This window comes from Gopherus flavomarginatus, unplaced genomic scaffold (assembly GCF_025201925.1).
Source record: "Gopherus flavomarginatus isolate rGopFla2 unplaced genomic scaffold, rGopFla2.mat.asm mat_scaffold_172_arrow_ctg1, whole genome shotgun sequence".
NCBI lineage: Eukaryota > Metazoa > Chordata > Testudines > Testudinidae > Gopherus > Gopherus flavomarginatus.
The window spans coordinates 48,620-72,265 of NW_026114744.1; the positions used below are offsets into that span (position 1 = coordinate 48,620).

Sequence of the window (23,646 nt, forward strand, 5' to 3'; positions counted from 1 at the left end):
GGGAAGGGGCATTGTGGTAGGGGGAGGCCTCTGGGTGGCTGGGCAGGGGGTACCCTAGTCAGGTTGGTGGGTTGTGGAGGTTTGGGGTTTTCGGGGGTGGTGGTTCTGATGTGCCCATCCCTGAGGCTATGGGTCCTGGAGGTGGGTATCGCTGGGGGCCTGGTGGCTGCAGAACAGTGAGAGTGGGTGTCTCTTGGGGGGGCGGGACAGAGGGTTAGAGGGAGCCTGGTTTTGTGCCAGGGGCTCTGTCTGTGCTTCCCCTGCTGGTTCCTGGTTTTGTTGCCATGCCCAGTGCACAGAGCTGGGGGAGGGGATCCCTGGCACTAGGTCAGGGCATGCCAGGGAAGCAGAGTGATGGGTCACACTGTAAAGCATCAGGGGGTCCCACTGGGCAGAGGAGGGGGTCCCAGGCAAATGTCAGGGTAGATCGTTCTGGAGGGTGGGGAAGTTCCTAGGCAGGCAGTGAGGGACTGAGTTCCCAGTGGGGGGGTCCCTTGAGGGGGTCCCTGGCTGCTGGGGGCTCTTGGTGGGGGGAAACCTTTGGGATTCCCAACCTGGCAATCATGGTGTGGTGGGGGTTCTCTGGCCAGTGGGGCTTTGAGGGGTAGCTGGAGTCCCTGGCCAGGGACTCTGCGGGCTGCGTCCCAGGGAATATCTGATGGGATCCTGGCTGGGGGGTGTCTGGGGCCCCTGGCTGGTGGGTCTGGGCTCTGAGTACTAGGGGGTGTCTGGGGGCTGCTGCTAACCATGATTCTTCTCTCTGGTCAACTTGTGGCAGAGTCCTGGCTCCAAGCACTGCCCGGCATTCCCCAGTCACGTGCCGTCACTGTGATAACTTTCTGTTCACTTATCAATCACTGTTAGTGTGAAATCACAGATTTTGCTTTTGTCCTCTTTTGAAAACTGTAGGAACTGTCGGTTCCGTTTGGAAAATTTATGCCCCCAGTCCTTGTCCTAGATCTGCGGGGGTGAGGGAGGTGGGAAGGGAATCAGCACTGCTACACGATTGTCTTTTCCACAGCGTTCTGAACTCATTCTTTTTGAAATCTAGTATCATTGAGACAATTGTTAATCCAGAGTCACTGTATGGAAAGACAAGGAGTGATTCCAGATGGACAGTGGGTCAAATGAGATCAGCCATTCTCCCTGTGAGGAGGGGCTCCCATTAGCTGCTCTCCCCAGAGAGCTAAAGGAGGGAAGCTGCTCAAACGTGCTGTCCCTCTCTGCTCAGGATATTGGAGTTCAGCTTCCTGGGTCAGAGACTGCAGCCTCCATTGTGATCTGGGAGACCAGGCTTGGCAGCTGCTGCTTCCCCAGTGGGGCTCTGTGCTGGGAAGTGACCTTAATTAAAGCTTCTTCTCTGCCCAGCCCAGGGGATGACTTTCTGCAGCTGGTCCTAGCCCCCTAGGGCAGCCCTGGGCCCTGTTACTACTAAATTCTGAGCCAGAGTCTCCAGGTAACTGAAAGACCTCAGGGAATGTCCTAGGGTCTGGCAAGAAAGTGACTGCACAAACAACCCCACCTCATTTCTCCTCCCATTAGTGGTTGAGAGGAGGAAATCCAGCCATGGGAGAGCAAAGCCCCCAGGAATGGGACTGTCCCAGCCAGAGGGACAGGGAGAGAGAACAGGGGAAGGAGAGACTGAAAGGGGCAGTGGGAGAAATGAATGTGGGGGAGAGATTTCCAGCTCTCTAGTCCACCCAGACACATGTATTGCTGCATCCCTAGGCAGAACCACTTTCCAGTGAACAAAACAAGGATCAGACAGAGCAAAAGCCAGTTCCTGACTCTATATTCCCCCTGCTGGGGTGTGGCTGCCGTGGGGTCCGTGTCTGAGGGAATCCCCCACAGTGACTCCTTTGGTTCTGCTCTTTTCTAGCCTTGTGTTCAGAGAAGAGATGAGGGAAGGGAGAAGGGAGGTTAAAAATGTGTCTGTGGACTTAGCCTGGCAGGAGGGGCCAGGTCTAAATTGTAATAAACAGATTGAGCATTTCCCAGCATGACAGAATCTAGGGTGTCTGCCTGCAGGGAAAGGGCCTGGGGGAATTATGATGTGAAATTAACTAAAACCGGTTCTGAAACGCCCACAACTGCCCTTCTCCCCCAGACAGGCTGCAGAATGACGTCCATGTTTTGCTCCAGCTCATCCCAGCCTGGCGTGGGACAGGGAAGAGAAATGGCTGCAGTGGAGTCAGTCCAGGTAGAGATTATCGGGGGGTTGCTGGTGGGTTCCTACTGGAGGAAAGGGAGAGCAAATACACCAGAGGTGGGAAGGTTTGCAGAGTCTGGTTTGGAGGTTGGAGCGGGGCAGGAAATTCACAGCGTGGGGAAAGGAGGAGGCCAGGGTGTGGCAAACCTGCTGGGAGTTATTTAATAAGTGGCCTAGATTCTAGGAACAGACCCAGGAGGTTTGGAGGTGGAAATGCCCTAATTTGTGAAGAAAGAAAATAGCCCACCTACATGGAGCTAGTCAAACTGACCAGACTCCTAGTGCTGGAGCTTGACCTCACTAACCAGCAGCTGCTGTGAGATATGAAGGGGGCACCCATGAGTCAGGCTTATTGGAGCTGCCTCTCCCTTCATATCCCGCTCCTCACAATGAGGAGGGTGTTGGGCATTCTACCAGCGAGCTCTCCCTGGACCCTGCTGGGGGTTCCATCTCCTGTATCAGTCAGTGGCTAATAGTGGGGTGATGGATCTGCTGGGAGAGACAAGGGGCTCTCTCTTCATCCCCTCACCCTGGTATTTGCTGGATACTCTGAGCAAGGTCGAGGTGGGACACTCCTGACTATGATCCACCCAGAGCTTCCATTTGATTCACTCCTCTCTGCCACAAATAGTGGGGCTGTGAGTGGGGCAGCAAGTCCTTAGTGTTGGACTCTTGCTCTTTCAGGGGCCGGTGACCTTTGAGGAGGTGGCTGTGTATTTCACCAGGGAAGAGTGGGCTCTGCTGGACCCCGCTCAGAGAGCCCTCTACTGGGATGTCATGCAGGAGAACTATGAGACGGTGGTCTTGCTGAGTAAGGGTTCCTGTCCCTTCTGTTCTTGGAAGGGGAAATGAAGAGTGAAGGTTCATGCCACCCGCGCAATACCATCTGTACCCTGTCCTGTTTCAGCATCACCCCAATAGGCCAGTGACACACATACTACCGGAGACCCTCCTCTGCTGCAGAACACTTCGGGAACAGAGCACAGGAGCCGTATTGCACAGTGTCAAATATCTCCTGTTTGCTGAAGTGAAACTGGGGGTTAGGTCTGGCATAACTGTCCCATATCCCTAATCATTTTTGTTGCCCATTTCTGAACCTTTTCCAATTCCAATATATCTATTTTTGAGATGGGGTGACAACATCTGCATGCAGTATTCAAGACGTGGGTGTATCATGGATTTTTTTCTGTTTTTACAAATATGATCTATGAGATATTGTCATATCTATCCCTTTCTTAATTATTTCCTACATTGTTCACTTTTTTTCACTGCTGCTGCACACTGAGTGGATGTTTTCAGAGAACTATCCACAGTGACTCCAAGATCCATCTCTTGAGTGAAAACAATTAATTTAGACCCCATCATTTTGTATGTATAGTTGGGGTTGTGTTTTCCAATGGGCTGCACTATGTGCTATCCTGTCATCTAGCACTGCTGAGATCCTGGATTCAGTAATATCCCTGCCCTTCCTGTTCCCTTTCTCCACCGAACCCCGCCAGCCCATGCTTCCTGTTCCCAGCTTCCCCAGGATTCTCACATTGTCTCTGAACCTCTCTGTCAGCAAGAAGCAGTGCCAGGGACACTTGCCCTCTGTCTGAGTTTTCGATTTCTGGGACATGGATTTACTTTCTCTGTGTTGTAAGAGGCTTTGTCATAGTGAGTGTCTGTGACGTTACCCTGAGTACAATCTGGACTGTTAAATAGCTGTGTCCCCTCAGTTCTCTGGCCTGCGGTGCCTTTTCCACTGTTTTCCCTCGAGAACAGGCCCTCTTGGCCACTTAACACACAGTCTCCAGCATGTAACTCACTCCCAGCTACACAGTATTGAGTGCTGCTAGACAGCCACTCATCAATTACACCTCAGGAGAAAACCAGCAAATTCTCAAGTGCCCAACTTTCCCCCAGAAATGTGCATCTTGCACTGTCCAGCATGCTACTGAACGATGCAAGCTCATATGAAGTCTGTCATTTCATCATTGGAAAATGACATGCACCAGCTTGTTATCCCAAACAGAGTTTCCAACACACTTCAATCCACACATACTGGTTAGATGAACAATAAACCAAGATTGTTAACTACCAAAAACTAAAACTAGGCCCAGTCCATGAAAGGGGCACTCCCAGGAGAGACTATATAAAGACTGGAACATGAAACACCTTTGTAAACCTGAGAAAGCTGCCTTGAGGACAATGACAGGGAGAATCCCCCAAAGTGACTCCTTTGTTTCTGCTCTTCTCTGGCCTCCGATTGTTCCTTCCAATGTGGAGTACTTTGCACTTATCTCTACTGAATTTCATCCTATTTCCTTCAGATCATTTCTCCAGTTTGTCCAGATCATTCTGAATTTTAATCCAATCCTCCAAAGCACTTACAACCCCTCCCATCTTGGTGTTGTCCACAAACTTGATACGTGTAAGAGAGAGACTGTTACTGGGAGGGTTTCCCCATGTGTCAGAGGGTTACACCCTGGTGGGAGGGGGCTAGGCCTGTACTGGAATAAGGTCACTCTGTGTTTCACAGTGTGCCAGAACCTAGAATATGCATTAGCAGGGGAAAAGCTGGGGGGAATCAGCTTGTGGAATGGACAAAAGCCTAGTCTGAATTCTCACACCTTGCCCTTTTCACCCCGGCAGGCCAGAGAATAACATCCATGTTTCGCTGCAGATCATCTCGTCCTCCCAGGGGCAAGGAAATGGCTGCAATGGAGCTGGCTCAGGTAAGAGATTATCAGGGAGGTGGTGGTGGGCTCTGCTTGGAGCTTGAGGAGCAGTAAATGCATAAGAGGGTGGGAATTGCTAGAGGTGGTGGGAAGCAGGAAATATCTCGGGTGGAGAAAGGGAGGGGACAGCATGTGACAAACCTGCTGAGACTTGTGTAGTGTAGGGCATGATGGGTTGTCACCCCCAAGCGGCAGTTTGTGGAGCTTCTGGGAACTGCTGTGTCCTCTAACCCTCACGCTGGGCTGGCCCTTCTCACACTGCTTTGCTGGAGATTTCGCCAGCCTCTCCAGGGCCTGTTATCACCCAACACAACAGCAGGTGGCGCCATGCTGCCAACTAAGCTACCTGAGTGCTCTACCTAAGCCACTCAAGGACAGATAGAAGACAAGAGCCAGTTTCCCACTCCCCCACCTTGCACACTTGCTGTAGTATAAATCCAGAATTATACCATCTTATAGTGCATGGGGATCTCTATAATGCAAGCTCATTAATATAGTTCCCCTTCCCCTCGATACGGGACAGATGTGCACAACAAGCTGAGATTTTCCCCAGACACTTCACTCAAAATACGCTGGTTAAGATAAAGCATCAAACAAGTTTATTAACTGCTGAAAGATAGATTAAGTGATTATAAGTGATAACAAACAGATCAAAGCAGATTATTTAGCAAATAACCAAAACTCAGACTAAGCCTAAGATACTAGATGGGTAGAATTTGAATTAGCAATTTCTCACCCTGACTGATGGTACAAGCAGTCCCCCAAGTTTCCATACACAAGCTAGAAATCTCTTGATCCTGGGAGCAGCACTTCCCCCACATCCGTTTTTGTTTCTCAGGTGTTTCCAGGAGTTCTCTTGTGTGGGGAATGAGGCCAAGAGATGATGTCACACCCCACCTTATGTAGCTTTTCCATATGGTGGGAACCTTTTGTTCCAAACTCAGTTCCTAGTCCAGTTTGTGGAAAAATACAGCTACTAAAATGGAGTTTAGTGTCATGTGGTCTGGTCACAGGCCCTGCTGAGTCATAGTAGCCATGACTCCTAGGCTGGCTGAAACATTCACAGGAAGACTAAGTTCTTCCACAGTCCATTGTCTTTGTTGAGCCATCAGCGCTGTCTGACTTCTTCATTGTTGTACCTGAAAGGCTCGTTGTGGGTGTTACCCAGAGTAAACACATTTGAAATACAGATACAGAGTCAATATCCATAACTTCAGATACGAACATCATATGTGCACACAAATAGGATAATCATATTCAGCAAATCAGAACTTTTCCAGTGACACCACACATGATGCATCTTGTACAAAATAGATCATAATTATGTCCTAATCATATTATAATCATACCACTATGATGAATATGGGGGTGTAGTGTCAGATAGGTCCTAATTTCAAGGCACAGGAGTTGGGAATGGAACTTCTCCTCTTTGTGTAACAGGAAATAACCCTCCAGCCAGGGCTGGGACAACTTCCCAGACTCCCAGTGATGGAGCCTGAATCTCCTGGCATTTCATTAATTACCACCAACCCCAATCTTTGTGGCAACTGTAAACTTTATCAGTGATGATTTTGTACTCTCTTCTAAGTCATGGATAAGAATGTTAAATAGCACAGGGCCAAGAACCAATCCCTGCATGAACCTGCTAGAAAGAAATCCACTCGACCATGGTTCCCCATTTACTATCAGAGTTTTTAATCTATTTAATGTATGCCATGTTTATTTTGTATCATTCTAGTTTTTTTAGTAAAAATATTGTGGTGATCAAGTCATGTCCCTTACAGAAGTTTAGGTATATTACATCAATACTATTTGTGGCAACTAAACTTTTGGTCTCATCCAATAAGGATATCTCGTTAGTTTGATAGGCTCTATTTTCTCTAAACCTTTGTTAATGGGCACTATAACTCTGACCTTCTAACTTCTATTCTTTACTATTGACTTCCCCTTTCTTCCATATATTTTATTTGGAGAGTGCTGGGATTCCTACCAGGGAGCCACTAACAGGGTCCAGAGACAGCCCCATCTCCTATATTTAGCTCTGGCTAGTAGCTATGTGATAAATGTGAAGACCCTGCTTCTATCTGTCAGCTGGGAGACACAAAGGTTCTCTCTTTGTACCCTCTGATGCCTCCTGGCTGCTGTAAGCAAGGTGGGGTGGGACTCTGTTAACATGTGCCTTCCGGAGCTTCCATTTCTTTGGTGCTGCTGTTGCGTGACTAGTGGGGTTGTGAGTGGGTCAGCAGGTACTGAGTGTTGGACTCTTGCTCTTTCAGGGGCCGGTGACCTTCGATGAGGTGGCTGTCTATTTCTCCAGGGAAGAGGGGACTCTGCTGGACCCCACTCAGAGAGCCCTCTACAGGGATGTCATGCAGGAGAACTTTGAGACGATGGTCTTGCTGGGTCAGGATTCCTGTCCCTTCTGTTCTTGGAAGGGGAAATGAAGAGTGAAGGTTCATGCCACTGCCACAATGCCATCTGTACCCTGTCCTGTTTCAGCATCACCCCAATCAGCCAGTGACGCACATACTACCGGAGACCCTCCTCTGCTGCAGAACACTTTGGGAACAGAGCACAGGAGCAGTATCATACAATGTCAAATATCTCCTCTTTACTCAAGTAAAACTGGGGGTTAGGTCCAGCATAATGAACAGAAGGTTCCTACCCCCAGCCTTCTCTCAAACCCTGAGCCTTCTCTACCCAAACCAGAATGTGCTTGGGTGTAACAAGCAGGCGGCTGGAATCAGAGCTGCCGGTCCAGGGTTACTTATCATACAGACACTCGGTGCGTCCTTGAACGCTGGCTGGGAGTATCCAGACAGGGGAGCTCCAGCCGCAGAACTCTGAATCTCACCCAGGATTACAGATGACACAACTCCTCACTGATCTAGATTGTACCCTAGCATGTGAAAATGGCCTAGGTTGGTAGTGACATTTCTTGAGACATGGAGAGTCTTGCTCCCATATCACCAGGTGTAATAAAAATAACAGGAAAGGCCAAATATGGAAAACTGATTGTTCAGCTTGCTTTTGACCTGCATCATATTTTGCAATATATTCCAAATAAGGAAATTAACGTGCAACGTATGTGTCATTGTTTGTGGTTTTAAGTTGTAAAAGGCTTGTGTGATTTTTAGTTCGGGGACAGTATTCCAATAGCTGTCGCCCCCTGCGTGCTTGTAACCAAGAAAAGAGCCTCAGGCAGAGCTGACTCAAAATCAGTCCTGTGGTTGTTTTCCACAACAGCCTTAATAGGTCCCTGTGATGGAATGTAAGGCTACGTCTAGACTACCCACCGTATCGGTGGGTTAAAATCGATTGCTTGGGGATAGATATATCGCGTCTCATATAGACACCATATATCGATCCCCGAGCGCGCTTATATCGATTCTGGAACTCCACCAACCCCAACCGAGTTGCGGATTCGACAGGGGGAGCCGCGGACATCGATCCCGCGCGGTGAGGATGGGTGAGTAATCCGATCTTAGATATTCTACTTCAGCTACGTTATTCACGTAGCTGAATTTGCGTATCTAAGATCGATTTCCCCCCGTACTGTAGACCAGCCCTTAATGTCTTCACACCTTCCCCCTGCAGGAGAATGGCTATTGGACCAGCTGTTTGCCTTGCTGTCTCTGAGGAACTGGTCTGTGGGTGTTCCCCAGAACTGAAACTTTTTCAGTAATATCATACTGTAAAATCTCACAATTTTACATAGTGTTACTACACATTTTAACAGGAGGATAATATTCAGTAGGTTATGTGTTTTCTAATGATACCTCACAAGCCATACTGGGTACAAAACTGATCATAATTTTCTAGAAGAGTAAACACAGGGGTATAGACTGACACAGTGTCTGTGTGTGTGTTCCCAGGAGATATGTGGGTATTTCAATCCCTCATAAGCACAATGTTTGGCATCTTCTAGGACCTGGGGAACTGGTCCTGGGAATTCACTAGTTTAGCAAGTGTGAGACTGCATGAAATTGTGAGACCCTTTGGTATTAATAATAAAATAATATAATCTGATAAAATTGCAATGAATCATGCTAGGTATGCCATGTAAAGTGGCAATGAAAGTGTTATGATTTGCCAAGTATGATAATTTTGTTTCTATGTTTCTATCACCCTTGTATTGTGAGTTACAGATATGTAGGGTATATCTGTATTTCCAGACTTGGGCAGTGTTTCTGGGTGACACCCCCAGACATATTGGCATCAACACTGCCTAGCCTGTTTGATGGCCCATTGAGGGTCATCGGCTGTACAATGAGCCCATGGACCAAGGGGATACACCTATTGAGTCAGAAAGACATGCTGGGGTATGCCTGTGTAATGAGACCTCCAAAGCTTTTCCATGCCATGTGCTGTGAAGCTTGTGTTTGGGACACAGGAAGTACAAGCCACATGGCAAAAGGAATATAAAGTGCAGCTGCATCATCTGCATCTTGTCTTCAATCCCCCTTCCTACCTCTGGAGCATTTTCTCTACAAATTGAACCCTGGAACAAAGGACTGAATGACCCATCCAAGCTGTGGATGCGTTCCAGACAGACTTTCAAGCCAGCAACTCACCAATACTGCTAAGAACCTGATATATCCATTTTGGAATGTATCTGACTGCTTTTCCATTTAACTTCTTTCTGTCTTTCTTTCGTTTAAACCTTTAGTTTAGATGCTAAAGAATAGTCTGGAAGGATGGAATTTAACTTCATTCTTTCATTCGTTCTTTCTTCTAAACATTTTGTTTAACTGCTAAAGGATTGGCTGTCAGCATGGTATTTTGGATGAGATCCAAACCAATAATGACTGGGTAATGTGGCTAACCTTCCACCCACCCACTTCCTGGATCCAATTAGGATCACTCTCCTGCTGCCCTCTGGCCATGCTGTATCACAGTGAGCAGAGTTTTTAAATAACTCTTACTGTACGGAACCTAGTTGCTGATTAGGACTCAGAAAATTGTCATGCAATAAAGGGGGCCATGTGATTTCTTTTTTCAGAGTCTCGTTAACCGGTGTGTGGGATCAGAAGCACAGTTTGTGACTGGTCAGTGAGTTTAACTTCAGTATTAACCTCCAGTTTGGGGAGCATCTGCTCTCCCTTTTTCAGCCTGCTCTGACCTTGGCATTTTCAGTGAGGACTGCCCCAGGCACACCAGGTCACACTAAGCACTGAAGATAAATTAATAGAATGTTTTTAATGATTAAGTTTTATGAAATCAACTGAACTCCTTTGTTTTCTTTCATCTGAGCAGGGTTTCTGGTTTTCCAACGTGCTGTGATCTCCCAGCTGGAACAAGGGGAAGAGCCATGGCTCCCAGAGCTGCAGGGTTCAGAGGAAAGAGAGATCCTGAGATCTCCCCGCACAGATGAGGAAACATTAAACCAACTCAGAATCTGTAAGTGCCTGAAGGAAAAATCTGGGATGCCCTACAAAGCTCTTGGGAAGTCTCTCAGTTCATTATTGTCCATAGCAGGGGTCGCATCGGCAGGGTAACTATAGCTCAAGGCTTCCTATAGATCCTAGCAGACACCGGGCAGTAGCTTTCTCCCTTCCCCCTGCGAAGTTGGATGGGATGTGAAGGCTGAATTGATCCCCTCCTCTCTCCTGTTGGGGGGAGCTGATTTCCTGATTTTTATTTGACTTCTCTCCAGCACTTGCTGTGGTTTGGCCTTCCTCTTTCCATCCCTGTTTGAGGTTTCTGTCTCTATCACAGCAGGTGATGCAATGACGTGTGAGAAAGAGGAGCCGAATTCTCAGCAGGGAAATGTTGAGCAAGTGGATAAACACAGAGCATTATCGCAAAGAATGACAAGGAATGTGTCCAGCAGTCACAAGCAGGGAAGATCCTGTGAGGTTCAGCACAGACCAGAAAAAGAGCAGGGAAACCAGCCAGGGGAGAAAATGGATAAATTTATTTCCTGTCAGGGAACTCAGAAGGGCCTTAAGGAAACCAGAATACAGCAGGAAATCTGCATGGAAAAGCAAAAAAATACATGCGCTGAGTGTGTGAAAAACTTCACTTACAGATTACGCCTTTCTCAACATTAGAGAATCCACACAGGGGAGAGGCCCTGTGAATGCCGTGAGTGTGGAAAACTCTTCACTCAAAGATCAGCCCTTATTAGGCATCAGAGAATCCACACAGGGGAGCGGCCCTATGAATACCGTGAGTGTGGGAAAACCTTCAAATGCAGCTCACACTTTATTAGGCATCAGAGAATCCACGGAGGGGGGAGGGGAGGAGACACGACACACAGGCCCTGCGAATGCTGCGAGTGTGGGAAAACCTTCAATCGCAGCTCAAACCTTATTACCCATCAGGGAATCCACACAAGCAAAAGGCCCAGCAAATGCCGTCAGCCTGCCTGCACAACTCGTAAAGCGGCGAGGGCCAATTACTCTAAAGAAAACAGCTAAGGGCGGAAACCCACCGGCCCTGCGGATTCACCCCCACCTCAGGACTTCCCGGCCCGGTGGAAACACCCCGCCCAGCCCTGCAGAAACAAACCCTCCTTCCCCAGCACCGCCCCACCAAAACAGCTATGGGTCAAAAAGGAAGGTTGGGGGTGGGGTGGTGATACTTGATTTTAAATCAACCAGGGGCTCCCAGCTGAAAAGGTGCCTGGGAGCCCTCAGAGTCAAATTAAAGGGCCTGGGGCTCGGTGGCTGGGGGAACCCAGAGCTTTGTGGGGCTGGGGCAGCAATTTAAAGGGCCCAGAGATGTTGCTGAGAGGAGCCTAAGTCCTTGAAATCCCAGCCCCACTCCATCCGCTTTAGCTGTGGCCGGGATTGAAAGGGCTCTGGGCTGCCTGCAGCCGCAGGGATCTCTAAGCCCTTTAAATCTCAGGCGCTGCCGGTATTCAAAGGGCTCTGGGCTGCCCGTGGTGGCAGAGAAGTGATTGAGGATGTCACCCTAAACCAGTGGTCCCCAAACATTTCACACTGTGCCCTCTTATCCATGGCTGTGGCCCCTCAGAATCCACAGTCGAGAACTGGGGCTGGGAGTGGGGCTGTTGCTTGCTGGGGAGAGGGGTGTGGACAGTGGTAAAGGGGTCGACGCCAGGCTGGGAGCCAGAGTCTCAGGCTGAGGGTGGGGTTGGGGAAGAGCTGGGACAGAGTGCTGCTGAGTGGTGCTCCCTCCCTGCCCTCCATAGGGGCTGGCTCAGGCCCTGAGGTGCCTACCCCTCCATCAGGACGCAACAGGTATGTTCTGCTGCCCTTCACTCATACAGGAAGGAGAATAATATTTCATTCCACTCAATCCTAAAGTGATTTGTAATCCACCACCATCCCAAACTGGTCATTTTGGGAAAGCGACCCCATCATGCTGCATACCTAGGCAGAGTCGGTGTGTCTATGCAAACAGGGTCTGTTCCTGAAGACTTTCCCCCAGTTCCTCACTAGATGTGAGTGGGGAGCTCATTCAGCCCCTGCTTACGCTTAGTATTTAAAAACTCCATCATATCCCTATCTCTGCTGGCCTTAAATTTCTCTTCCTGTCTATTTCCTGATAGCTTAGGTGAGGTGACTGAGTGGTTAAGGTGATGAACTGCTAATCCATTGTACTCTGCACGCATGGCTTTGAATCCCATCGTCATTGGAGGCATTTGGTCTTCACCCCTCCTTTATAGACAACCATCTCCCCCTTTGGTACAATAACAGCTCTAGCAATGTTGCTTCTTACAAACAAAAACCTTCTGAGAAATTCAGACCCCCCATTGCTGTAAATAAAATGTCTAAATCCCACATTTCTAAAATGTTTTTTTCTAGTCCTGTATTTCTTAGATTTTCTCTCAAAAGGTAACATCCTCATAATTTCCCCTAAACACCCTGGGACCTGCCCAAATTCTTAAAATACTCCCACCCTGAGCAAGGCCTCAACAGTGAACCAGAGCTAGTGTCTAGGTCAAGCTGTTCTGAAGGAGGCAACTCAAACATTTTCTCTCTGCTTCCCTTGGCAAAGTCTGACTGGGAAAAGAAAATCCCCCAAACTGAAAATTTTCTGCTGAAAAACCAACACTAGCCTGTTTGGGGACTTTGGTTTGAATGCATTATTATTATTCTCTTCTGATTTCTGAATCAGTTTTGTCATCCAGGTGTGTTTCCAGCTGTTGAGTTGTGGGGAGAGAGGGCAAGTCATGATGTCTCTACCCCTCTTTCATAGTTCCTTCCAACTTTCTAGAAAGCTACTTTGCTAGGATGTGAGTCAAGCAGTGCCCAGTGTTGCTGTGTTATCTCGGAGAAGTCTGCATTGTACACGGTTCCTGGGATAGTCCTTGGGACTGTGGATCCCTTTCATGGGCCAGCAGCGAGTCTGGTTCCTCCATTGTCACACCTGAAAGGCTGGTGGTGGGCATTTCCCAACCTCATAACATATCTCAATAACACACACAGAGCAAACTTCATAACTTCCCAGCCAATGCTACACACACAGACCAACACAATATTAATGTTCAACAGATCAAGACTTTTGAAATGATACCTCACCAGGCAGAATTTGTACAAACCGTATCATCATTATATGAGAGTGGTGAATATGGGGCTTCAAGGTGCTACTCTGAGCACAGCGTGGCACATCTGGGCTGACATTGCAATGGAGATGTACCCGTAGAGTCCATCTCTGCTAGGATAAAGATGGCAGCATGGCTGGCCTGGGTCATCTGACTTGGGCTCATGGAGCTAACGCTGAGGGGCTAAAAACTGTGGTGCAGATATCTGTGTTCACGCTGAAGCCTGGGTTCAGAAACCCTCACCCTCCTGGGGTCTCTGAGGTTGGGCTCAAGCCCATCTGTCTGCACTGTAATGTTATATTCTTGCAGCCAAACCCCATAACCCCGAGTCAGCTGGCTGGGCTTTGAGACAGGTGCCCTGCGTGTTTTAATCACAGTGTAGACATAACATTAGCATGCATCTACAGTGCAATGAAACACCATGGCTGGCCCATGTCTGATTATTCAGGGTCATGTGGCTTGGTCTGTGAAGTTGCATTATACGTATCTTGGCTCAGGCTCTGTACCCTGCTCTAGGAGCCCAGAAGGTTGGGAGGAAGTTTAGCGAGTGGAAATGGTAAAAACGCAGTGAAGTGTTACCCTGGACTCATGGCATTTCTCCATCGGTCTGTCTGCTTTGGGAGAGGGACATAAACATGTCCTGCTGCAGTCGTTATTTCAAAGGGTGGGTTAGCATTTTCATTATCAAACATGGTGCACAAAGTAGGACTCAATCCTCAGTGTAAATAAACAAGCTACCAACACATCAGGGATTCCAATAACAGCGGCAGGTATTCTCTGTGCACTGAGATTTTTCAAGGAGTTGGTGGCTCCTTTCTTTCCTCTTCCTGGAGTAAACTCAGCTTTTTATTCCATCCTTGATGATTCATGGAATAACAGCAGCAGCCTAAAGAAAGAGGAGAGGGAATATCTCACTGCCAGGGGTGAAGGTGGCCACGACCCCTCTGTTTGACCATTGCCATTGCAGGAGAGAAGGTTTCAGTGGAATTGAATGCCCTGGCTCAGACAAGTGACACTGGAAGCTTTTACTGTTCATGGATCCATGCAAAGGAAATTGTGTCTCTGTGTGAAAATGGGGAGGGAAATGAAACACCCACATGGTGGCATCTAAAGCAGAAGGGACCCCTATAGGATTAGAACAGAATAAATTCTCAACCAGCATGTTTCTTACTTTGCCCATCTGTCAATTTTGATTATTATCAATGGAAATATTTTGCCATTGGGTTGTGTGTTTACACAGAAATTGACATTTACTAACAAATAAGTAATTCTTCCAAGTCTGCCTAGTCTGCCAGTGCTGAGTTTAGAAGGACAGAGTCACTCTTCCCCGTCCCCATGCCATGCCTGGGCTCTCCATGCTGCCCAATTTCCGCAATGTTGGGATCCATCCCTGATCTCCCCTCAGACCTCTGCCCCCAACCCCCACTTCTGGGATCCCCTCCCCACACTGTCCAAATGCCCTACTTCTAGGATCCCTCCCCCTTGCCCTTCCTCCCCTCTGAGCAAAAGCTCTGCACTATTCCCACACTGGGAATTGAACCCTAGGCCACCTGGGTAAAAACCAGGAACGCAGATCACTAGACCACATGGGACTGGGATTGTGTTGTTGGTCTACTAAGCCAACCACTCTTGAGAGCAGCAGGACCACCCAGCAGGTGTTTCACACAGGGCTGCATTAACCCTTCAGGTGCTGAGGTTTTCCCTCTGTCCATTCCCAGTGCCTGTGATCAGGAAATAGACATCAGGGCTCCCAGGTGCTTCACAGACCATGGCTGAGATCAGGACCCCACGTTGCACTAGGTGCTGTACAATCCCTGGCCAACACTGGGACACCCAGGGGGTTCCCCTCAATTTCCATGAGCCTCTGCTGCCCAACTTCTTCTGAATCCCTCTGGCTCACCCCCTGCCCCCACAAAAAACCCACCTTTCCAAACAGTCCTCCTTTCCCTGCCCCCTAATTTTGCTTTCACACCCTGGGACCATCTCCTCTCTTCGTCCCTCCTCTCCCCCCGAGGTGAGCAGAGATGGAGGCTACTTCAGCCAGCAGAGTCAGCCCCAGCAACCCGCCCGGGGCAGTGTTTGCAGACACAGGGAGGGAGCAGCTGGGAGTGGGGGGTACTGGGAAGAAGGAGGCAGGAGAACAAATCCCAGAGCCTGGGGGAGGGGCTCTGGCACTGCCTGGGGCAGGGCAGCTCCTTGGGGTGGGGCTCTGGCACAGGCAATGGGTGGGGCAGCTCCTGGGGGCGGGGCTCTGGGGGCAGTGGGATGTTAGGTCAGCTGCTTCCCCCTCCCTGCTCCTGCGGGGGCTGAGTGAGTCCCCCCTCAAAGAGCCTCAGGGGTCGGGGTGGGCGGGGGTGCGGGGCCAGCAGCAGCACAGCCCGCCCCGCTTCCCTGGGGCTGCCCCGCAACTCTCGGGCTGATGGCTCTGCCATGACATCCTCATGAATCGCTGCTCCCTGCCCGCCAGGCTCGGCTTCGGCCACAGCAGCATCGGGTGCCCAAGGGAGCCCAGCTAGCCTGGGGCTGGGGGCAGTGGAAGGTTATGGGAAGAGGAAGCTCCAGATAGTGGCAGAAGGGGCGGGGGAGGGGAGAGAAACGGAGCTTTAGTGAGGGAGGAAAAGCCCCGGACTGGACTGGAGCCACGCTGGGGAGGGGAGGGGAGGAGAGGAGAGGGGAGGGGGGAGGAGAAGCCCTGGGCCCCTGCAAGAGCTGCAGTTGGGGAAGGGAGGTGGAGAAGCACCAAGCTGGGGAAGAGGAGGAGAAGCCACGCTGGGTTGGTGTTATATCCTTGGGGGCAGCCAGTTTAGGAAGAAATCACTTGAGGCCAGACAGCAGGCAGTTAACAAAACTACCATTTATTTACAGACACAGAGCTCGCCTAACAGGCTGAAGCTGGCTGGACTATCCCCTAATAATCTAATTCAGTTGCCATAGGAATAAAAGCCATGATAACCAAATACACAACATTTTCCACCCTCACTAATAAGAACACCTCCCCTAAATAAAACACACACTAGACTAGAGGCATCAAAGAATCCTGTGGCACCTTATAGACTAACAGACGTTTTGGAGCATAACCTTTCGTGGGTGAATACCCACTTCATCAGATGCATGTAGTGGAAAGTTCCAAGGGCAGGTATATATATGCAGGCAAGAGAGAGATAATGAGGCAGTTCAATCAGAGAGGATGAGGCCCTGTTCTAGCAGTTGAGGTGTGAAAACCAAGGGAGGAGAAACTGGTTTTGTAATTGGCAAGCCATTCACAGTCTTTGTTTAATCCTGAGCTGATGGTGTCAAATTTGCAGATGAACTGAAGCACAGCAGTTTCTCTTTGAAGTCTGGTCCTGAAGTTTTTTTGCTGCAGGATGGCCACCTTAAGGTCTGCTATAGTGTGGCCAGGGAGGTAGAAGTGCTCTCCTACAGGTTTTTGTATATTGCCATTCCTAATATATGATTTGTGTCCGTTCACCCTTTTCCATAGCGACTATCCAGTTTGGCCTATGTACATAGCAGAGGGGCATTGCTGGCATATGATGGCAGGTGAATGAACCGGTGATGGTGTGGCTGATCTGGTTAGGTCCTGTGATGGTGTCACTGGTGTAGATATGTGGGCAGAGTTGGCATTAAGGTTTGTTGCATGGATTGGTTCCTGAGCTAGAGTTACTATGGAGCAGAGTGCAGTTACTGGTGAGAATATATTTCAGGTTGGCAGGTTGCCTGTGAGCGAGGACTGGCCTGCCACCCAAGGCCTGTGAAAGTGTGCGATCATTGTCCAGAATGGGTTGTAGATCCCTGATGATGCGTCGGAGAGGTTTTAGCTGGGGACTGTATGTGATGGTCAGTGGAGTCCTGCTGGTTTCTTTCTTGGGTTTGTCTTGCAGTAGGAGGCTGCTGGGTACAGCAGAGAAACTGCTGATCTTCAGTTCATCTGCAAATTTGACACCATCAGCTCAGGATTAAACAAAGACTGTGAATGGCTTGCCAATTACAAAACCAGTTTCTCCTCCCTTGGTTTTCACACCTCAACTGCTAGAACAGGGCCTCATCCACCCTGATTGAACTGCCTCATTATCTCTCTCTTGCCTTCATATATATACCTGCCCCTGGAACTTTCCACTACATGCATCTGACGAAGTGGGTATTCACCCACGAAAGCTCATGCTCCAAAACGTCTTTTAGTCTATCAGGTGGCACAGGATTCTTTGCTGCTTTTACAGATCCAGACTAACATGGCTACCCCTCTGATACTAGACTAGAGAAGGAGGGTAGACTGCCTCTATTCCAGGCTAAACCCCGGGGATTATTTTGTCCCATAACTGTGGGTTCACTCTAGCTAAAGATCCAGCCGATGAGGAGGCCTTCTGTCTCTAGGTGGATTACGGCAAACTTCTGGTGTTGTTGCACCCAAAAGTACCATGGGCTTAGGGTCTGCAGCACGAACAGGTGAGGAGGTGGTATCAGCTCATGCTGGGCAAAGGGGTATCTCAGCCGCTGGCAGTAAGGGAGGAGAACAGTCAGGAATAGGTGATTCGTGAGTCAGTGTCTGACCAGAAGAGGTGAAGTCACACCACTCAACTGCAGATGTGTCTGAGGACTGGCATGATCTGGCAACAGCTGATCTACATGTCGCCGCCAGGTAAGATTCTCTGCAGTCCGAACTGTGTACGAAACAGGTCCTGTTTGAGTGATGATCGTGGCAGGGACCCATTCAGCTCCAGAAGTATAATTCCTAGCCAAAACTGGCTGTCCCAGGCTAAAGGTTCAGTCTTTTGCTCTGGGTGCACATCTGATGACTTGATGTGGCTGCTGATGTTGCACAATTTGTCAGGGTTCAGAAGGTTTCAGCAGATCAAAGCAAGTGCGCAGCTGTCGTCCCATCATTAGAAAGGCCGGGGATGCCTGGGTGGTAGCATGAGGTGTGTTTCTGTAGGAAAGTAAGAAGGTATCCATACGCTTTTGAATGGAGTGTTGTCCCCTTGCTGATTTCAAAGCGTGTTTCATTGTCTGCACTAATCTTTCAGCTAATCCATTGGTAGATGGATGATATGGTGCTGACGTGATGTGGTGTATCCCATTTGCCTTCATAAAATTTTGAAACTCCTGAGGGACGAACTGCAATCTGTTGTCGCTCAGAAGTTCTTCTGGGAGACCAAAACGACTAAAGAGTCCCCATAGTTTTTGGACAGTACTCTGCAGTAGTGGACTACATTATAGAGGCTTCTGGCCATTTAGAATGGGCATCTACTGCCACCAAGAACATGCTTCCTTCAAGGGGGCCAGCAAAGTAAATGTGAATACGTTGCCATGGGTTTTCAGGCCAGTCTCATGGGTGTAGGGGTGCCCACTGGGGTGCATTCCTCATACCCTGACATGACATACAAGCTTTTGCTTTCTCTTCAATAGCACTGTCCAATCCAGGCCACCAAAAATAGCTTTGTGCAATTTCCTTCATGTGCACTATTCCACAGTGACTGGAATGTAGCTGTTCTAACGTCTGTGATCTCAGTGGTGGTGGAATAATAACACGTCTCCCCCACAAGAAACAACTGGATTAGACCGATAACTCCGTCCTCCTGGACATGTAGGTAACAAAGTCGGATGAGACCGGAAAGGTTTGTTGAGATTTTCCATGCATCACCAGGTCCATAACTTGGGACAATACTGGGCCAACGCGAGTTGCCTTCTTTATCTGAGTAGCAGTGATGGGTGTATTCTATACCTGATCAAAGTAGAAGATTTCCTTTTGGGCACTATCTTGATGTTTGATCGGCAAAGGCAACCTTGAGAGGCCATCTGCATTGCCGTGCAGAGTGGATTTCCGATATTTAATTTTATAAGTGTGTGCTGAAAGTAACAATACCCAACGTTGCATACAACTAGCAGCTAATGGGGGAATGCCTGTGTAGGGTCCAAAAATTGACGTCAGAGGTCGATGGTCTGTGAGAAGAGTAAACTTTCGCCCAAACAGGTACTGATGAAACTTCTGAATTCCAGAAACAATTCCTAATGCCTCACGTTCGATTTGGGAGTAGTTAGTTTTTGCTTTGCTTAGAGTGCATGAAGCAAAAGCAGTAGGTCTCTCTTCTCCAGAAGGCATAATGTGTGACACGACTGCTCCCATTCCATAAGGGGAGGCATCGCAGCCAATTGTAGGGGTAAGGATGGATCAAAGTGCATTAGAACTTCAGAATTTAGCAGTGCATCCTTAACTTTGTTAAATGCAACATCAGAGGCTTCAGTCCACTTCCAGGCCTTGTTCTGCCCCAGGAGCTCATGAAGTGGTTTTACCAGTGTGGCTAACTGTGAGATGAACTTTCCATAATAGTTCAGTAGTCCTAGAAACGAGTGCAGCTGGCTTACATTTCAAGGTGGGGGAGCCTCTACCATAGCTTTAACTTTTGCAGGGGCCTTATGAAGACCTGCAGAATCAATGATGTGTCCCAAATATTCAACAGAGAGCTTGAAGAATTCACACTTGTCTTTGCAAAGTCGTAGGCCATACTCTTCCAGTCTTTGTAGGGTAGCCTCTAAATTCTTTAAGTGATCCTCTTCATTCCTTCCAGTGACCAGGATATCATCCAGATAGCACTGAACTCCTGACAAGCCACACAAGATCTGGTCCATAGCCCTCTGGAACAGGGCGGGAACAGACATTATTTTGAAGGGTAGGCGACAGTATCGATAAAGCCCCTTATGAGTCATAATAGTCAACAGATCTTAGGACTTGTAATCGACATGCATCTGTAAATATGCTTGACTCAGATCAATCTTACTGAACTTTTGTCCCCGAGCCAGGCCTGCGAAGAGGTCATCTATGCAGGGAAGAGGGTATTGCTCTGCACACAACACTGGGTTGCCAGTGATTTTAAAATCACCGCAAATCCAGAGAGAGCCATCTTTCTTCACTATTGGAACGATAGGAGTGGCCCATGAACTCTGGGTAACTGGTGTTAGGACTCCATTGGTGACCAGGCTCTTCAGGTCTGTTTCAACTTTTGGACTGATGGCATATGGCACAGTACAGGCTTTCAGAGATTTTGGTGGACTATCAGGTTTAATGTTCAATGTCACAGTGATTCCCTTCATACTTCCCAAATCATCTCCAAAAACAGCAGCATGTTTCCTTAGTATAGGGGTTAGACTGGTTTCTTCTTTAGTCATCTTCTGCCCAGGTCATCTGAATCTGCCCAAGCCAAGACCTACCCATTAAGGTTGAGTAGTTACCTCTCACCACAAGCAGTGGCAATTTAGCAGCCCGTCCATTGAGCTCCACCTTAACATCAATAGTGCCCAACATGGCCACAGCTTCTCCTGTATACGTCTTCAGAACAGTTTTTGTTACCTTAAGCGGAAGAGGCTGTAACTTTTCTTTATACACAGTTTCGGAGACCAGCGAGACAGCTGCACCGGTGTCCAGTTCCATGCATATAGGTTTGCCATCCAATAACGGGGTTATCCCGAATTCATGTGAGCCCACTGTGAAAGACAAAACATGCAGTGGCACTTCTGCTTGCGATGAGGTGCCACCTTGATCATCCTGGGTCTGCTCTAGGGTATGCAGGGTTCCTCTTTTTGTCGGCCAGACCACAGGCCTCTTGTTCTTTTGTTTACAGGCACACTCAATGTGTCCCTTTTTGCCACAGTGTCGACACACCAGGTCCTTACACCAGCATTCTGATGCCTGGTGACCTGGCTTACCACAGCGGTAACATTCCTGACTCTGCACAGTTTTGTGGGGAGGTTCTTGTGACACTTTTTGCAGCCTAGGGGATGCACCGATGTATTGCGCCTCCCTTGTAGCCAGTTCCATGGATACAGCAGTATCAACAGCCTTCTGTAATGTAAGCTGAGCCTCTGTCAGTAGGCACTTCTGTATAGCTTCTCTGTAGAGGCCACACACTAACCTGTCACGCAGGGCATCATTTAACATCTCTTCCAATTCACAGTGTTCTGCTAGCTTTTTTAAAATTGCTACAAATTGTACAACTGTTTCATCTTTTTGGTCTTTTTTGTGAAACCGATATCTTTCAGCAACTACCAGTGGTTTTGGGGAAAAATGGGACCCCAGGATTTCCACCATGTCACTGCAAGATTTAGTCTCAGGCTTAACAGGGTATAGTAAGCTGCGTAACAGGAAGTAGGTTTTAGCTCCTACAACACTTAAGAATATGGGCACCTTCTTCTCTTCTGGAATGTCATTTGCAATAACAAAAAGCTCAAAACACTCAGTATACGCAGGCCACTGCTCTATATTCTCATCAAAAGGTTCCAGTGGCCTGGTCAGAGTAGCCATGATTTTTAGTTTCACTTTCTGTAGCTTGACTTCTACTTCCTTGTGTTGCTGGAGCAGCACCGGAATCCCATCCTCGTCGCCACTTGTTATATCCTTGGGGGCAGCCGGTTTAAGAAGAAATCACTTGAGGTCAGACAGCAGACAGCTAACAAAACTACCTTTTACTTACAGACACAGAGCTCACCCAATCGGCCGAAGCTGGCTGAGCTAACCCCTAATAATCTAACTCAGTTGCATGGGAACAAAAACCATGACAACCAAATACACAACAGTGGGCACCCTGCTGTGTGGGTGGGATGACGGTAACCCAGACTCAGGGCTGGAACAGGCCCCTGATTGAGGGGGTGGCTGCATGGTTTACAGCGCTCTGATGTCTCAGACAATGTGTCTCTCCCAAAGCCTCAGATCTGCATCCCCAGAAGGCTCCTGTGCTGCCTCCGCTCCTTTCACCTTCTACAGCAAGGAGCAGCAGCAAGGGGCAGGGATGAGCCATAGGCACCAGGTGGGGGGCAGAGGCTTCAGGAGCCCAGAATGTTTGCCTGTCTGGGCATTTTGGCTGAGACCTCAGGGACACATTGTCAGGCAGAATCCCAGGCATCTGTATGAAAGGAGCATAAGGATGTAAGAGCAGTCAGACTGGGTCAGACTGGGTCCATCTCGCCCAATGTCCTGTCTTCCCATAGCGGCCAAAGCCAGGTGCCCCAGAGAGAATGAACAGAACAGGTAATCATCAAGTGATCTATCCCCTGTCTCCCGCTCCCAGCAAACAGAGACTAGGGACACCTTCCCTGCCCATCCTGGCTCAGAGCATGTCCTCCATGAATCGATTTAGCTCTTTTTCTGAGCCCTGTTATAGTCTTGACCTTCACAACATCCTCTGGCAAGGAGTTCCGCAGGTTGACTGTGCGTTGTGTGAAAAAATACTTCCTTTTGTTTGTTTTAAACGTGCTGCCTATTAATTTCATTTGGTGACCCCAAGTTCTTGTGTTATGAGAAGGAATAAGTAACACTTACTTATTTACTTTCTCCACACCAGCCATGATTTTATAGACCTCTATCATATCCTCCCTTAGTCACCTTTTCTCCAAGCTGAAAAGTCCCAGTCTTATTATTCTCTCCTCAGATGGCAGACACTCCATACCCCTTTCTGAACCTTTTCCAATTCCAATACATCTTTCCTGAATGCAGGATTCAAGATGTGGGAATACCATGGATTTATACAGTGGCAATAAGATTTTCTCTCTTATTTTCTATCCCTTTCCTAATGACTACCAACATTCTGTTCCCTTTTTGCCGGCCGCTGCACACTGAGTGGATGTTTGCAAAGAACTATCCACAGTGACTCCAAGATCTCTCCCTTGAGTGGCAACAGCTATTTGACATCCCATCGTTTTATATGTAGAGTTGGGATTATGTTTGCCAATGTGCATCACTTTGCATTTATCAGCATTGAATTTCATCTGCCATTTTGTTGCCCTTTCACCCAGTTTCGTGAAATCTCTTTTTAGCTCCTCACAGGCTACTTAACTATCCTCAGTAGTTTTGGATCATCTGCAAATGTTGTCACCTCGCTGTTTAGCAAATCATTTATCAATATGTTGACTAGTCCTGGTCCCAGTACAGACACCACTAGTTACCTATTTGCATCCTGAGAACTGACCATTTATTTCTACCCTTTGTTTCCTAGCTTTTAACCAGTTATTGATCCATGTGAGGACCTTCCAGAGGTGAAAGTAAGTCAGTCCAGTCCAGTATGGGATACCTGCAAGAGCAGGTACTCTGTGCCAGCCCGGCCCGACTTCCCCAGGCTGGTGATTTAAAGGGCCCAGGGCTTCCTGCAGTGGCTGAAGCCCCGGGTCCTTTAAATCGCCTCCAAAGCCCCCCTGCCGGAGCCCCGGGGAGCAAATCA

At 48.4% G+C, this 23,646-nt stretch overlaps 1 protein-coding gene across 4 annotated transcripts; it reads left to right on the plus strand.

Annotated features, from left to right (window-relative positions):
• The first annotated feature begins 1,372 nt into the window (after window positions 1-1,372).
• LOC127042022 (zinc finger protein 560-like) lies at window positions 1,373-7,383 on the plus strand. Of its 4 annotated transcripts, XM_050935704.1 has the most exons (5): window positions 1,373-1,456; window positions 2,108-2,266; window positions 2,894-3,020; window positions 4,844-4,926; window positions 7,206-7,383. In XM_050935704.1, the coding sequence occupies exons 2-5, from the start codon at window positions 2,120-2,122 to the stop codon at window positions 7,371-7,373; spliced, it is 525 nt and encodes a 174-aa protein (XP_050791661.1). In that variant the 5' UTR covers window positions 1,373-1,456; window positions 2,108-2,119; the 3' UTR covers window positions 7,374-7,383. The 4 variants fall into 4 exon arrangements, 3 of the variants coding, with proteins under 3 accessions (XP_050791661.1, XP_050791658.1, XP_050791659.1); XM_050935701.1 differs by lacking the exon at window positions 1,373-1,456 and having other exon boundaries at window positions 1,928-2,266; XM_050935702.1 differs by lacking the exon at window positions 1,373-1,456 and having other exon boundaries at window positions 1,928-2,200.
• Window positions 7,384-23,646: the final 16,263 nt, after the last annotated feature.

What these genes read in the sequence shown, in the direction of transcription:
- LOC127042022 (XM_050935701.1), top strand. Translation starts at nt 2,000, where the DNA reads ATGACAGAATCTAGGGTGTCTGCCTGCAGGGAAAGGGCCTGGGGGAAT. An exon ending in GGAGAGCAAATACACCAGAG is followed by an intron (nt 2,267 to 2,893) that starts GTGGGAAGGTTT and finishes TTGCTCTTTCAG; the next exon opens with GGGCCGGTGACCTTTGAGGA. An exon ending in CTGCAATGGAGCTGGCTCAG is followed by an intron (nt 4,927 to 7,205) that starts GTAAGAGATTAT and finishes TTGCTCTTTCAG; the next exon opens with GGGCCGGTGACCTTCGATGA.